Below are 17,642 nucleotides of genomic sequence, written 5' to 3' on the forward strand. Positions count from 1 at the left end.
AGCAATAAGCATTTTACATCATAGTAAATATTCAGGAAAGAGTACACAGTAACAAACAACAGAAATAGTAAATCTCAGCTGCCTATATTTTTGCCTAATATTTCTAGTCTGTTCCTCACAAAATTTTTGGTTCTGGCAAATAATTGAAGATTGAAGTCAAAGCATAGTGACAGATATTTTAGATCCGGGCTTCATACCCTTACAACATTCATCCCATTGCAAAACCTATCATTCTGTCAACTTTCTAAGTTTTTAACAGCAATATTTAAAAGTTGTCCCTCTTTTTGAACCTTTGTCTCCCCAAAATTCATGGCTTTGACCAGATTTCTTCTGCTATGACTTTGAGAGGTATTACAACTGTTAAAAACAAACCAGTATATTAAAAAAATAGCATTGTAGAAAATGCATAGGAAAAGCTAATAAATGAGCAACTGAAATTTGACAAACATATTCTCCAAAACAAAAAAACAAAAACATCAAAACTAGGGATGCTGTATAGGATCAATCGCTTCTAGACATACTAGACATATCCTCGCATCCACTTTCCTCCTGCCCTCTGTAATGTACAGCACACCTCTTCTAACCAATGTATCTGCATCCATAACTTCCAAATGAGAAATTTGCTATAACAAAATTTCCAAATTTGCCACTAAATCTAAAAACTCCTACCATTGCCTGGCCCTTCACTCTCTACATTGGCTAGAACTTCCAAATAACTGAATTACCTCCAGCTCATAACAGCTCATAGATTAATCTTTAACCCATCTAAATGCCCTACCCTTACAAACATCCTTCTCCCTTATACCCCTAACAGAACTCTTAGGTCTGCCCACCAAAACTTAATCACTGTCTCTAAACCTAACCGTCCAGCAGGACAACTACTCCTCTCCTTCTCCTTCGCCAACAAATGGAATTCTCTCTCTCGCTCCCTAAGACCTTTGCTGAACATAGAAAACCTTAAAACCCAACTTCACTCCTTTCTACTTCGTAAATGCACTTGCATCCTACCAACCTAAGTCATCCCTCCTTTAAATTCTCCTATTTCCAAGCTTATTTTCCACTTTCTTATAATAACTTTCTTTAAAAATCACTAACTACTTCCTGGATTGTTACTGTTAGTTCTTATAAGAAGGTCATTCAGACATAATATTGTTTAGAATCTAACAATGACAACTGCCTTTCTCGGAATAATTCTGTAAATACTATTCTTTGTTATGTAAATATTAGTAATTGTATTTCTTATTTACTGTATATATTCTGTCCGTATTTTGTTGTGTTTTCTATATTGTAATGTTTCCTATTGTTGGAGATTTTCTCCCCGGGCCTCCACTGAAAATGGGCTCCCTGTGCCCAGTGGACTTCCCCGGTCATCAAACTGGAAATTAATAAATAAGTAATGGCAAGCAATAAAAACAGTAAACCATTATAAATGTTAAAATGACTTCCACTTGAACTTATGTAAGATTGCTTATTTATTCAACTCTAGTATAAGATGAAATGCGAGTAAAGGAGGAGAGAAAAGGATAGATAATGTCCTGTCTACTAAGAATGTTTTCATTTGAGAATCTCTTTATTGCACTAAACCAGGCATATACTTCTGACTTAAGTATAATACATTTTTTAACTAAAATACTGCCAGGCTATAATACACATTTCTGTTTCAGTTTCAATAAAGAACCCTTAAAACAAAAGGAAATACAGATAACTTGTTTGGAATACCCAAAACTGTGATATCCAATGGTCCACAAGCTAGAAAACAAAATCAAAGCTGGCATTATAACGTTTAAACTTATGCCACTGACAACTCTCTATCCTGGCATGCCATCTGTTTATGGAGTGAAGGAAATAAAGCAGTTGCAGATATTTCTTACAACAGGGTGAGAAAATGAAAACTGACATTAATTCAGTTGTCAGCAAGCTGGCTCAAAGGTCTGACTTCCTTGCCAACTCAAGTGTTACATCCCCGAGATGTGCAGTGTTGCAGTTGCCCATTCTTGCCAGCAGGTGGCCCTATGTAACTGAAACTGTATGCCTCTATTATCCCAGAACAGCAAAGCTGGTGAGATCAGCATAAAGTAGCAACAGCTACAGCACAGTTCTAAATTGTATCAGGGATTCACCACATTTGTTTTCATGATATCTGAAAGGCCTATTACTATGCACACTGCTGAGCTCTCCAATTAGTTCCTGTGGTGCCCTACAGGAGAAATAGGGCAAGGAAGCCAATTAGATGGTCCCACTGCTTGTGAAAGAAACTCACATTACTTTGACTGACAGAAACCTATACACATTTCTTATCAATGCGAGTAACACTAAGTAGTCAAAAGTTAAATATATGCACTTACCCTTGTTAGTGTCAGTGCTCCCTGCCTACATTTCTTGCACCGAACCCTAAGCTTCCCAGGCTGAATTGATTTGCAGGTGCTTTTACAGAAAACATAAAAACTACTCTGGTGTCCAGAATCTGTCAGAAAGAAAGAAAGGATAACGCATTAGGACATGAAGAAATGATGTAGTGCTACTAAAACAATTGTTATGGTCACAAAACACCTTATTTTTAGGAAGCCTAAGAGAACAAAAGCATCTATAACAAGCAGCAGTAAAATGGCTCCCCAAAACTGCCAAGCCAAAAACTTACATCAGTTTGGAAACTGCCCACCACATTCAGAAATATGTCTGTTTTCTTTTGAGAAGTTTCCACAATTTACAGTTTACCTTGAAATCAAGATGGACACAAGTAACTCTTTTTCCTTGAGTATTTTACCTATAAGAGAAGGGACATCAATACTACAATGCATCTTTTGTGTGATTCTGCAATCTTCAAAGGTACTGGGGTAGTCTAGTAGTATTTATTTATTTACATTTGTTTACAGGGGAGGTCCGACTGGACACAGGTCCTTTTTCAGCAGAGGCCCGGGGAGAAAAGCTCCACAGAAGGAAATGGGAATATACAAATAATAGTGACAGTACAAGCAATCACACACAATAAAATGTACAAGTTACAAACAGAGCTACTGATAACATGAACAGCCAGTGATACAATCTATGGCATTTAGTATACAAATAAAAATGATATACAGTAGTTGTTGGTAAATACTCAGCTGGGAGTTAGATGCTGTTGAGCAGATTAGTAATAAATTCATTGAGTTGACAGATTAGCCTATGATTTGAAGCAGTATATAAAGCAGAATGTTAATCCAGATGGTGGGAAGAGTTAAGGGTTAGTCTGTATGAAGGTTGGAGTAGAGAGAGAGAGCAATGTTCTGACAGGGGAAGGCAGGAGTGGTTAGAGGAGGGAAGAAAAATAGGGAGGGGAAACCATAGGTGGGAATTTTAGTCGGGATGCATGCATTGAACAGTACTAGAGCAAAATGCACATATTAAAACTTGAAACTCTTCAACTGTAAATTTAAGATTACATGGCTCATTAGCCCATTTCCTGAGCTATCGTATTGTTAGCTTGCAATGCATACCTAACAGGAAGCCTCTTCCTTCAACTTTATCAAATAATGCCTTATTCATTCATGAACTCACTGTCTCTCTCATGTCCACACTCTCCTCTGGAACACTGGTCACTGAATGACCAATGCTGTGAAAACAACTGCTTCTTGCCACTGCCTCTAATATATTCAAAAATACCTTCTTGTCATCCATATGTCCAATTCTGAAAAATATTACTTACTGGAAAACATCCAGGTCCCTAGTACTGCTTAAACATTTTGCAACTCAAGTCTTCCTACTTTTCACAAGAATACACCAATTCCTTCATTTCTAATGACTTCTGCTGCTAGCACTGCACCACAATGCAGGTAGGGTCACACTAACTCAGTAACTGTTTGCATGGAATGGTAACATCTGCTTATTTTTTTTCCTAATTTGGCCAATTAAAACCTAGCAAGCATGCTTTCTTATTTTCAGGACTGACCTGGTAACTATGATCTGTAAGAGGGGCTCTAAAAATTAAAGCAAATTCTACAGGATGTAATGAATTCCCAGCCCATTTTCTTAGCATCTTCACAATATTGCTGCACTAATGTTACCTCTTTGTATGCATCCACTTTCTTTCTGTAGAACATGGGATATTACCAAGAAAAGAAAGCTATAAAGTGAATTATATCCTTCCACTAGTCAGTAAGCAAGAATATGTCCATCTCTACTTCATTCTGTTCTTTTCAGTCTCTTGTCTTACCTTTAGGTCATTTCATTTTCCATTTGTTTGTGTTTACAATACTTGTGGCAGTAATACACTGCATTACCACAGACAGTACTGTGTCTTCGGTATCACTGATGTGTGTGTCTTGACCACTGACTAGTTGTTGCCAACATGATACTATCTACAGGATTTTTGTTTTTTTTTACTTTCAAAGGGAATCTTTCAGTTTGTAGCCCCACTGATAATGCTGTAACCAGGCATACTCTTTGTACTCCATAAAGTACATTATTTTTCTGAGCATCAGAAACACAGGTGTTTTATTAGGCCATATTATGTCTACGATTGTTTAAATTAATGCCTCTAACAACATGTACATAACTTGTTTACAGAGATGATTGCAAATTAAAAACAATATCTCTCATAGTTTTTGACTGAACAGCTATATGTTACACACTTTAAGTGCTGGATGAGTGGGGGGTAGCTTGGGTGACATGTGCCCAGTTTTGAAATGCCAGGTGAGTTGGGGAGACAGCATAAGAGTTTGTGTGTACAAAATGAAATTCACTGACTACACCCCTGTCGTTGATGTCATAAGAAAGTGCTGGTGTGACTTAGCATGCCAAGTATATGGCAAACTGAAAGGTTTATCCTAACAAGGATAGCAGTAGCCTCTAGTTATTAAATAATTATTCAGTCTATTTAACTTAAATATCCCTTTGCAGTCATTACAAAAACATAAAGCAGATAAGCATCATCTTTTTTAAGGAAAGTAAACAGTAAAATGGTTGTAATCCTTAACCTCTAGATTTCTCTCAGCATAATTTACTGACTCAAGAGACTCTCCAAAAATTTGTAAAGCTCTGCTAAAACTATAACCTATCCTAAGACATTGCAACTCATACCCCTTCTGCCTCAGTCAAAGAAGAAGCTCTCTCACACACACACGTGCCCACTCTCTTGACTAACTATGCCTCATCTGTTGTTTTAATTAAATGAATGAAAAAAAATCATACAGTATAAAGCACTTTTGCCCCCACACACACACGCACACACAGTTGTCCCTGATTTTGCAGAAAGTCCCTAATTTGCTTCCTTTATTTTCTGGTAAATTGCTGAAGATTACAATTTAGTCACTAAAGCTAGATATTAATTTCATACGTCTTAATGTTCAGATAATGTTGATGAAAAGTCTCTTCAGATCCTAATTCTTGAGCAAAGAAATTAACAATGCACTCTTTCTTTCCTACACTCGTACACACATCACGCATGCACACACACACACACGCACGCACGCACACGCACACACACACACACACACACACACACACACACACACACACACACACACACACACACACGCACACACACTCCCTCTCTCAATTGCATTTTTCCACCTCACTAATTTTTTTTAATATGCTTAGCGAAGGGTATATAAAATGGCAAATCCTTGGAAATGCTATTCATAGGTTCATACTAGGCTATCTGCCCTAGGGCATTTATAAGCCTAGCCAGAGTGTGTTTGGCTTTCGCCACCCATTTTAAATTAATTTTGCTATGCCCTTTTTCGAGGTTAATATACTGTGTCTCTGTCTAACGGTGACACAGAAGTGATACCCAGGGTAAACTTACGATCTCCCATCCACTCATCAATATTCCTCTTGAAGAGAGTCAATGAGGGACTCTGCCTAACCAGGACTGGGATTTTATTCCAGAGTGAAGGGAGCCTCTGGGTTATGAATCTGTCCCTCCAGCATGTCCTATTTATTTCAGTGCTGAGGTTCAAGTCTCTCGAGCGAGTAGCTCGATGGGATCTGGATTTTCTGAGGTGCAGCATGTCCATTAATTCTGGGTTGGACATGGCTTTATACATCAGGCACAGATCGCCTCTAAGCAGGCGGTATGCCACTGTGTAGATCTGGAGTTTCTTTAACCGGGCAGCATATGGCATCTGTTTGAGCCCTTTGATCCTCTTGGTGAGGTACTTTTGGGGTCTTTCAAGTTGCTGCAGGTGTCTGGTAAGGTACATCCCAAAAGAGGCATTGTACTCAATTATGGGCCTGATGAGGGATGAGTAAAGAGGCACAATGACCTCCCCTGATCTAGATGTGAATCCCTTCATGATTAGGTGGGCTATATAAAATGTTTTTCTAACCACTTTGGCCACGTGGTTGTCAAATGAGAGATTGCTATCAACTTGGGTCCCCAGGTCACTAATTACTTCTTTTGTACTTAATGGATTACCACCAATGTGGTAATTTGTGGGCACTTTGTTTTTGCCAAAGGGGATGACTATACACTTTTTGGCATTTAGCTTGAGGCCATGGCTCTGGCACCAGTTGTCTGCTTCTATGAGGCCCTTTTGGAGGATGCTTGTGTCGGCTGGAGAGTCGATTATGGCGCCCAGTTTGCAGTCATCTGCGATCTGGGTCAGCCACAGTCCTTCCTTGTTGGCCTGTACCTCCAAGAAATATATACCGAACAAGAGAGGTCCCAGGACTGAGCCTTGTGGGATGCCACTTGTAACTGGTTTGGTGTCTGACATGGCTCCAGCAATTCTAACCATGTAGGTTCTGTCCTTGAGCCAGTTTGCAACCCATCTAGTGACATAGGGGTTTATATTTAAGCTGGTGAGCTTATCTATAATGCCCAAGTGGGGTATTGTATCGAAGGTTTTTGCGAGGTCCAGGTAGGCTGTGTGGACCACCTTCCCCTCGTCAATGGCCTTGGTGACTGTTTCAAAGAAATCAATCAGGTTTAAGAGGCAGGATCTGCCCTTAACAAAGCCGAACTCGGTAGGATCCGGTGTCTGTACGTCCCCAATATCTTTATTTATGAGGTCCATGATGATCCTTTCCACAGCTTTGCAGACCAAGCTAGTCAGGCTTATGGGGCGATAGTTTCCAGGATCCGTTGAGGCACCACCTTTATGGAGAGGGACCACTGTTGCTGTAAGCCACTCTTTGGGTACATATCCTGTAGTAAGGCTGAGATTGAATAGGAGTTTTATGTTTGGGTTTAGCTCTTCTTGGAGTTCATGTAGGACGCAGCCCGGGACACCATCTGGTCCCATTGATGCTGTGTTTTATGCTTTGGAGAGGGCGGCTCTTACCTGAGCAGCTGAGATGTCAGGGGAGCAGCACTCTGCTGAGATAGATATTTGCAATTTTGGTGGGGAAGTTGCAGTTGCTTTTGCTAGATGAGTGTTTCTTTTTATCTTTTCTATTATTTTTATTATTCTTTCACTCACTACACAGCAAAGTCTTATTTACCAAGCATAAGACAAAAAACAGCTATTTTTTTCATTCCACTCTTCATGACAGTTTAATATGCTGTGAAGCAGCTTACTGTTTTTTTTTTTAACGGGCTTTACCCGTACAGTAACACCCTGTCGGAAAATGTGCATTTTCCAATAGGGTGATGATGTACTGTATATTTTTCCCATTGTCTAAACTACGCCAATGTTGCTCTAAATGTTGCACACATACCGTGGATCTCCCCAAACCATAGAATACTGATCAAAAAGAAAGACAGATCATGGACAAAATGAAAAAAAAAAAAAAAAAAAAAAAAAAGACCACTAAAATCCTGCAATATACACCATGCTCACTAAGAACTAAAACATACCACTAGAGTACAAACTAATGAAGCCAAAGCCCATTTGTGTCTTTCGGCTTTTCCCGGTTAGGGGTCGCCACAGCGGAACTCCGGTCCGCTAATGATTGGTAGTGGATTTTTACGTACCGGGTTACCAGCTCTGACGCACAACCTTCAACGAAGGCACACCACATTCACGTATGCCTCCACATAGAAGACGCTCTAGGTGAGAATCGAACGGGACAATGTCTTGCTATGAGGTGACAACACTACCACAGCACCACCACTGCAGTGCCCATCACCTTCACAAATGTTAAACTGCACATTTTGGTACCTCAAAGACATTTTGGAGCACAATTAAAGCAATTAGTTCAGCCAAACTCTTTTCTAAATCTCTATGCCCTTTCTCTCTCACTGTGTGTGTCTGTGTGTGTCTTTCGGCTTTTCCCAGTTAGGGGTCACCACAGCGGAACTCCGGTCCGCTAATGATTGGCAGTTGATTTTTATGTACTGGCTTGCCAGGCCTGATGCACAACCTTCAACGAAGGTACTCCCATTCACGCATGTCTCCACGCAGAAGACGCTCTAGCTGAGAATCGAACCGGACAGAGTCTTACTGTGAGGCGACAATGCTACCGCAGCACCACCACCGCGGGATTGAACCTGTTAAAAGGCATAACTGCTAGTATCTCCTCCACTCAACCCTTTACCGATACGTACTTCAATAATCACAATGTAAGCATCCACATGATACTGCCTTGTGCATAAAGTCCTTAATTACCTTCTACTGTATGTTAAAGGTCTTTACCCTAAAGAAGTATAAAAACTCCGCTCTAATACTGCCAAAAAAAATCAAAACCCTATAACTGCCTCAGAGTATAGGTTTACAGTTTTCTGCCCATTAGAAAAATTATTTTATATATATAATATATATATATATATATATATATATATATATATATATATATATATTATATTTACACACACACACACACACACACACATAAAATATGATCTCCTCACATGTATACAACATGGTTTTTATCCAAAGTACAGTACCCAAACTGCAATTTTCTCTTTCATGTCAGTCATTTTCTCCAATATCAATAACGGTCTACTTAGTGGAGACGTTTCCTGACCTAAAAAGGGCCTTTGAGATGACAAGCCTCAACTTAATAATACACTAATTAGCTGACTATGCCTCTCTGCAGAAGTTCTAAAACAGTCTAAGAATTAGTTATCTGACACAATGTTCTGTATCTCCTTTAGCAATACATTGTCACATACTGGTTCTACTTTTTGAGGCCCTCAGGGGTCTATTATTCTCTCTTCAAGTATTCAATCTACAGTGGGGATTTCCAAACCAAAACATCATGCATCCACATGATACTGCCTTCATCAAAGAACAAAAAACTATCCTAAACCGGTAGATACTTTTATCAACTCCATTTGCCTCTGTTTAGAATTGGCTCTAAAACAATAATCTCTGTTATTGTTTTCTGAATACCTAAAAGTATGCCCAATATTTTCCCACCCCTAAATTGCAGTTGTATTATTTCAGTGATAAACTGCACTCCATTTTATTTATTTGTTTCATTGAATATTAATTGAATATTGAGGTCTCTTTCTCTCTCTGCAGTTAGTCTGCCAGGGCTAATTCAGCACTAGAAGTGCAAGCCATTTGGTTTCAGTGGGGGTTGTTTTACTTCTTTGAAGTTCTGTGTTTACTAATAGTCTGGGGTGTTTATCCTTTGCCTTGTAGTACTGGTATAGTCATATTTCTGTGTAATTATTTGTGCTGAATATCAGAGCTGTTTGGCTGGCTGTAACTGATCTGCAATCATCTGGACATACAAGCTGATTTAAGTATACTTTTTTACACTTGTATTGTTTCAGTGATAGTTAACAAAACTGTACTGCATTTTATTTATTTGTTTCATTGAATATTATGGTCTATGTCTCTGCAGTTTGTTTCCCACCCTCCCTTCCTAGTGCTGTTGTAGTTTTAAACTTGGTGGCTTTGGAATTGCCTGCCCTTGCTGTAAATTTGTGTTTGGACACTCCTCCTGCACCTCATCTCATCTGCTCACTCAACTAAGTACAGTGAGATCATTTGGGAAGGACTACTCCCTTGGTTCTCTGATTTCAGGCACTCCTAGCAATCTCATCTCATCAGCTCTATCTACTGTGTAGAGAAAGAGAGAGCATTTGGGAAGGACAACTCCCACAGTCTTAATCTTGCCCTATCCTCCCTCTCCATTTAACAAAAAAAAAAAAAAATGTATACTTTATTCAGCTGCTCTTACTGTAACTGTGTTCTACCTATTGTATTACCTTATTTTGCTGTTCTGTGTGCTCTTAAGTGTTCAACTGCTCTTATTCTGCATTTATTACTGCTTGTTAGTAGCCTGATTAAATTTGTCTGCTGTTCTAAGCATCTCAGTTTTGGTTTTAGCACTAGTGCTTCAGGCCAGTTATTTTTTATTTATGTTTTTTCTGGTCTACACTCTTGTGGACAAACCCTTATCAAATCCTGCTCTCCATAAGTCCACAAAGTATTCAGAACTCTATGTCTGGACAATTCCCATCAGTTTCTCCTGCTAGCTGGGTCGACATGGGCATACTGAGACAGTGTAGCAACTGCCTCATGTTCACGGACAGTCCTCTTCTCCTAGCACATAATTCTTCTCTGTGTGAGAAATTAATCTACATCAGTAAGCTGGAATCCATGCTCTCTTGGGCCACAGTCAGTACCCCTGACAAAGAGGAGATTGCCAGCACAAACACACCACCACCCACATCACAGAGCCAAGCACAACACACACACACCCATGCATTGGTCCTCAATAAAAACTTACCTAAACAACAGAGACCCCCCAAAACACACTCAGAAACATTCCACACACTCCAATCACATCACAAAAAGTAGACAACACACCGATGTCTCTCAAACACAGCCCATTAGGCATAGCAAAAAACCAATGCAGCCAATAAGGCATAACAATGAACCAAACATACTAGTCATTGGCAACGCAACAGTGAGACACACTGACATTCCCCTCAAGAGGCTCAACAAAGGAAAAGTCATGGTCAGCTGCCTGTCAGGTCCCAGAATCCACCACATCACGCACACACTTAAGTCTCTCCACAATGAGTACAAGTAAGACTCTGTCATTGTCCATGTTGGTGTGAATGACTTGAGACATACCTCCCTGGACTATATGAAGAGAGGCAGGATTGAGCTCTTAGAGTATGTGTCTCAGAAGGTATGACCATGTCCCTAAGCAGCATCCTACCTTCTTCCAGAATTATACCACAATACCAATGAAAAATAACTGACTTCAAAAATTGGCTTAGTTTCTGGTGTTTTTCCAAGGGGATCCAGTATCTGTCTGCCTGGGATGACATGGTTGACAGGCCTCGATACTTTGCCAGAGATGGCCTCCACCTATCACCCCTGAGGTTCTGGATCTTGGCCAAGGCTCTTGCCTCCCCCACTGTGCCTTTTTTAGGCTATGTCCCAAAGACAAATCTTCCAACATAAAAGATCTGTCAAAAAGCAAATTGAAGGTAATGCTGCTTAACGCTAGGAGCCTTAACCTGAAAATGCACTCACTGGAGGTGCTCCTCACACTGGAAGATGCTGATATCTGTGCACTCATGGAAACTTGGTTCAGGGCTGCAGAGAGCACCCCCTACCTTACCAGGCTGTACCTCATTCCACACTTTCCAACCCCAAAACAAGGTCAGAAAGACTAAAGGTGGTGGAGTCTCTATCTTCATTAAGGACAGGCACACCTCGAGGTTTTCCAGCAAGAAACACTGAAATTATTTCAGATACAACTGACAGTTGGCAAGACACCCATCCAAGTTATAGCCAGCTACAGACCCTCCTCCATGACTCAGGACACCTACTCCTCCTACCTGGACCTACTTGACTCCATCAAGGTAACCCCAACACCATGATCCTTGGTGACTTCAACTACCCCACCACAGACTGGGTGAACTATTCCTGTACTAATGCACCCACCCAACGATTCCTTGACTTCATCAATTCCAACACATTAGAGCAGCTTGTATCTTCCCCCACAAGGGTAGATAACATTCTGGACTCGGTTCTCACCAAAATGGTTGACTGCTGCACCACTCCCATGGTATGTTCTTCCCTGGTGAGATCAGATCATTGGTCTGTCTCATTTGAAGTTTCTATCTCACCCAACCCCTCCCCAGTCATAACCAGGCTAAAATATTTCTCAAATGCTGACTACAACCTCCTAAGGGAGGGTATCAGTAGCTTCACACCACCGCCCCCTCAAAGGATGCAGACAACTATGCTGAACAGTACGCCAGTGCAGTATACAAAAGCACCCGTACAACTGCATGGACTCAGCCATACCCAACAGAACTAAAACCTGTTTCTTAATGAAACACAAACCTGTCTGGTGGACATCCTCTATCAACAGGCTTTACAACAAAAGAAAGAAACTGTTGTCCAAGGATAAAAAGGAACAAATTCCAAACTGAAAAAACTCCTTCCTCAGCCTCAACAAGCAGATTAGATCAGTGGTGAAAACCTCCAAAGCTAATTATGAGTTGAAACTAGCCACTGAAACAAAGGGAAACCACAAGTCCTTCTTCAGTTATGTCAGGAACCTCCATGGCAAAGACTAGGTTTGTTCAGAATAAGTACTTAATGGTATCACTTACATTGATCCTGCTGACTTAGCCAACCTGCTAGCTGATAGGTTCAGCGCAAACTTCATCCCCCTATCCCCCAAAGGTCCAATCGACATCCCCAATATTTGTCCCACACCTCACATCTCCATATATCAAGTGTTAAAGGCCCTATCCAAGGCAAACAACACAGCTTCCATGGGACCTGACAGTATCCCCGGCTGTATTCTGCACCATCTCCAGTAAGAACTAGCTTCACTATTTGAGCACCCTATTCAACCACAGCCTAATTATAGGCTTCCTTCCAGCAGAGTGGAAAACTGCCATTGTCATCCCTTTGCACAAAGGTGGTACCACTACTGTGCTGAGAAACTATCCCCACATTAGCTAGACAAGTCTGATCTGTAAACCCATGAAGCATATTATTATGGATCTCATAAACAAGAACATAAGTAATCTGCAAGCACTTGACCCTACCCAATTCGGATTTGTCAGGAACAGATCTTGCCTACTGAACTTGGTTGACTTCTTTGAGACTGTTACCAAGGCCCTGGATGAGTCAAAGTCAGTACATACAGCTTACCTTGACTTGGCCAAGGCCTTTGACATAATACTCCACTCGGACATCACTGAAAAGCTAACACAACTTAGCGTAAATCTCTATCTCATCAGGTGGGTGGCAAACTGGCTCACCGATAGGACCCACAAGGTCAAAATAGGCACCATCACCTCCCTCAGCAGACCTGTCACTAGTGGTATTCCCCAGGGGTCTGCCCTGGGACCCCTGCTGTTTGGCATCTACTTTTCAAAGGTCCAGGCAAAGACAAAGGGCCTGTGGCTGACCAAGTTCGTGGATGACTGTAAGTTGGGTGCTGTCACTAACTCCCCAAATGATGTTAACATATTACAAGAGGGTGTCACAGCTACAAATAACTGGTGCCAAAGTCATGGCCTTAAGTTAAATGCAAAAAATGTATCATCATACCATTACATAGCCTCTACTGATTACCACATCAATGGCAACCCCCTAAGCAGACAACCTGTGGTGAGAGACCTGGGTACTCAGGTTGACAAAAATCTCACATTCGACCCTCATGTGGAGGCAGTGGTCAGAAAAGCCTTTTACTTGGTTCATCTCATAAGTAAAGGGATTGCATCCAGAAAAAAGGAGATTATTACCTCTCTGTACTTCTACCTCATTAGGCCTATAATGGAGTATAATGCCCCGTTTGGTATGTACCTGTCCAAACACCTGCCCCAACTGGAAAGACCACAGAAATACCTCAGAAAGAGAATCTATGGCCTCCAACACCGGTCCTATGTGGACAGCTTCAAATCACTATCACTCTACTCGGTATCATACAGATTGCTCAGAGGTGATCTATGTCTCGCCTACAAGGCAGTATCGGACCCTGCCCTACTGAAGATGCCTCATATCCGTAACTCTAACTCCTCATGCATTAACTGCTCGATCGGCCTAAATCTAATAAGTGACATCAACAAAACCTGCTGGAGAGACAAGTTTGTCTACCAGAGGCTGCCTTGTCTCTGGAATAGACTTCCCATACATGTCAAACAAAGTACCTCGCTGACCCTTTTCAAGTGCAACCTTGATGAGTGGATGGGAAACCACAAATTTTTCCCAGGGGTTCCACCTTTGTCCCTCAGTGACAGAGGTGACAGGTGCTGACTGAAGGTTTCGTTTTTGGTGATAAACTATTGGCTAGGCTTGTAAGGGCCCCAGGGCCATTAGCCTAATAACCACCTATGATCATATGATCCCAAGGAACCCCTCTCCCATTTACCAAAAAAAAGTCCTGGAATCCTGTTAGATGACTCACTATCTTTGTATGCACATGTAAATAGTACAACATTCAAAATAACTCATCAAATAATAATGGCTAAGCATATATCCAATTTACTCACACAAGCATCATGTCATGCCATTGCAAGCACTGTCCTACTCCCAAAACTGGAATATGTCTTAACGTTAATAGCCAATATATCAATGCATAACATCACACTATGTCAGGCCACTGAAAATAAGATTTTTATTACTTCAAAACTCTTGCCCATCATAAATTGCATTAGTGCACCTCTATCAAGAGAGAACAGTGGCTCTCTATTGCAGGAAGATCCACTTACTTACTTAATCCACTCACTTTTAGACTATTGCTTGACATATACTGCCCTTCCCAGTAAACAAATATTCATACTCTGTCCACAGTTCCAGCTTTATCACACAAGTTAGATCACACTTCTCCATTGTATGTTCTTTCTTCAAACTAGCCCCTGCATTACAGAATAACCTACCTATGGATAGTATACCTTTGGAAGATTTAGCATTACTTAAGAAAAAAATGAAGCAAAATCTATTGAATTAATATAAATGCAAATACTTTAAAGATGTAGATTAAATCTCTCATTCAACCACTCAAAGTATATGACCGTGTTACACATCTGTTTATACAGATTGCAAATAGTCAGCTTAGTGTACATATGCAGACTGTTTATACACTTACTGTGTATATTCATACCGAACGTATTTTCGACTTGTTTTTCCTTTTCATGCGCTTTGTGCAAAGGACTTACTACTTCATATATGTATGCCGCATAGGACTCATTTCTGATTTTGCTTATTTGTTAAATATTGTTACTGCTGTTGTTTTTCCCTTACGGCCTGAAATGGCTGAAAATGGTCCTGTATCAGTTCATTCACTGTTAACAGAACTAAATAAATTAATCAATTGAATGAATGAACGAATGACTAAAATCTGAATTACAAAGCACCTTATGATAGAAGTATTTATTTGGTCTTTTATTTGTTTTTTTGTTGCACATATTTATTTATGGCCTGAATATAGGTACGTTTTCAATTACTGATGGTTCAAATCATAGCTGAAAAGCACCTTCGGACCAGAAAACAAACATGCAATCAATCAATACACAAACAAGCAAGCTATTGTGAATATGATCCTTGCCAGTTTTAAAAAGTTATCTATGGCTCCAGTCTACTATCCTGTAGGTGAACTAAAAAAAAATAGATGATTAAATATGAATTCCACAGTATTCTTCACTTTCTTAATCCTGATACAAAGCTATACACAATGGGAAATCTAGAAAGGGAGCATGTTGCCTAGTGTGTAATTCCCAGAAAGACCTTGCCTTTTGGAATAATAGAACATCTGAATGTTTAAGCCATAATAATGGCCAAACTAGTGACGAACAAGAACTAACATATCAAATTCAAAACGTGCACACAAATACAGGGAAATATCTCTGCTTTGTCTAGTGACAGTAACACCAGCATAGTGTGCTGGAGGTCTTGGGTTCAAGTCCTAAATAAGAGTTAATATTATCTTTTCATTTCTATGATTCTAGCAAGACTGAACGGGGTTATTATGAAATAGGTCTTGTACCAAAAAAGTACAGTTGTGTAAGTAAACGTATCTTAACAGCACATGTTCAAAGGGTCTGCATTAGATATCGAACTTTCAAAAGTTTGACTGTCATATGGTTGACACCATATGATCGAATTTTTGAAAGTTTGAATGTTTTAATAGAGATCTCTGTACAGCGCGGAATGGGAAGATTTCCCTTTTCTGCACTGTAGTGCGATCTCGGAGTTGGTATATTTAAAGGACAGGTGGTGTGGGGGATGCACCTCCTGCATGTTGGAGGTGCAGGGGGGCTTGCCCCCTACTTAAAATGTTCAGGTAGGTTATTTGTGTAGTTTATTTTTTTTTATTAGATGTTCGAACTTTTAAAAGTTCAGTCATATGATGTCAACCATATGACAGTCGAACTTTTGAAAGTTTGATTATCTAATACAGACTCTGTTCAAATGACCACTGCTGCAATACTCTTAGCTATGTGGGTTATATCCTTAAAGGCTATAACAGATGACTAGTTTCTAAAGCTTCGGGGCACCTTCCACATTCCCAACTGTCAAGCAGCTTTAGCCAAGTTGGCTAAAAGACAAGTCTGGGTACCAAGTCCTTCAGAGCTTTCCTGCCGAAAGACAGAGGGAGGCTGAGCCTTGAAAGGACAATGCTAGGAAGACCAAAAAATAATAACCTTACACTGGCATAAACCACATACCAAAAAACAAAGGGGATGCAAGGAGAGAGGGGCTAGCTACTGCAACAGTGATCATTCAAACATCTACAGTTGTGGTAAGTTTATTTACACAACTGTACTATGTTCATCATACTGATCAATGCTGCAATAGCCTTAGCTATATGGGTAAATTACCCTAGCTAGCTACATTTGGGAGGTAAAAGAAGAATAGTCCAGAGCCCTTGTGAATAACTCTTGCAAAGCGTGATCTAGACCTACAGAAAGAATTAAGCTTATAGTATTTTGTAAAAATATGTACAGAGGACCAAGCTGATGCTTCTAGACTACTTTTAGAATCCATCCATTTCCAAAAAGCCATAGGTGAATCCAAAGCTCTAGTAGAGTGGGCCTTGACCCTGCCTGCATGTTGAGTACAACAGAAGGTAATTGCCTTCGATAACCATTTTGAAATTGTCTGTTTTGACACAGGTTGTCCCTTCTTCTTACCTTCACAAGAAATAAACAACTGATCCAAAAATCTGAAAACGTTGGTTGTGTCAAGATAGTACCTAAGTTGCCTGTGGACATCCAAGGTATGGGGTATCCTTTCTCCCTCATTCTTAGGTTCAGGAAAGAAATCGGGAAGATAAGTAGTTTTGGATACCATTTCTGGCATAAAAGAAAGATTAGTTCAAAAAGAAACTCTTTCCCTGTGGAAAATGTAGTAAGGTTGACTCACCGTAAGAGCTAGCAACTCAGGTACTCTTCCTGCAGAGGTCAGAGCAATCAGCACAACTGTTTTTCATGTTAAGAACTTCAAGTCAGCCAGGTAAGCTGATTCAAATGGAGCAAATGTTAGATTCTCTAACACAAAATTAAGATTCCATGGAGAGGCCACTGGTTTTCTTGGAGGTCTCTTATGCAAAAACCCATTTCAAAAACATTTTGACATGAGACTGCAGACATGCTGAAATTGCAGATAAATGAACCTTGCTAGAGGAGTAAGAAAAGCTATAGGTTTGTCACACAAATACTGTAAAACCAGAGAACAAATACCCATGAATGGGTGCTGGTTATATTGTTGACACCAACTAGAAAACCTTTTTCATTTATTAATTTTTGATTTTCTAGTAGCAGGTCTTCTAGCCTCCATTAGTATATG

The 17,642-nt window shown here is 40.1% G+C and overlaps 1 protein-coding gene across 1 annotated transcript in view; it reads right to left on the reverse strand.

The window, feature by feature from the left end:
* Positions 1-17,642, reverse strand: part of PRKN (parkin RBR E3 ubiquitin protein ligase) — a 4,754,857-nt gene that overhangs the window by 3,881,415 nt on the left and 855,800 nt on the right. The window contains exon 3 of the mRNA XM_044073232.1: positions 2,346-2,464. Within this exon, the coding sequence (XP_043929167.1) occupies positions 2,346-2,464 (119 nt within the window). The remainder of the gene's footprint in view (positions 1-2,345; positions 2,465-17,642) is intronic.

The sequence above is a fragment of the Protopterus annectens genome, chromosome 1.part0 (assembly GCF_019279795.1).
Source record: "Protopterus annectens isolate FY-2018-M chromosome 1.part0, PAN1.0, whole genome shotgun sequence".
Taxonomy (NCBI): domain Eukaryota; kingdom Metazoa; phylum Chordata; order Ceratodontiformes; family Protopteridae; genus Protopterus; species Protopterus annectens.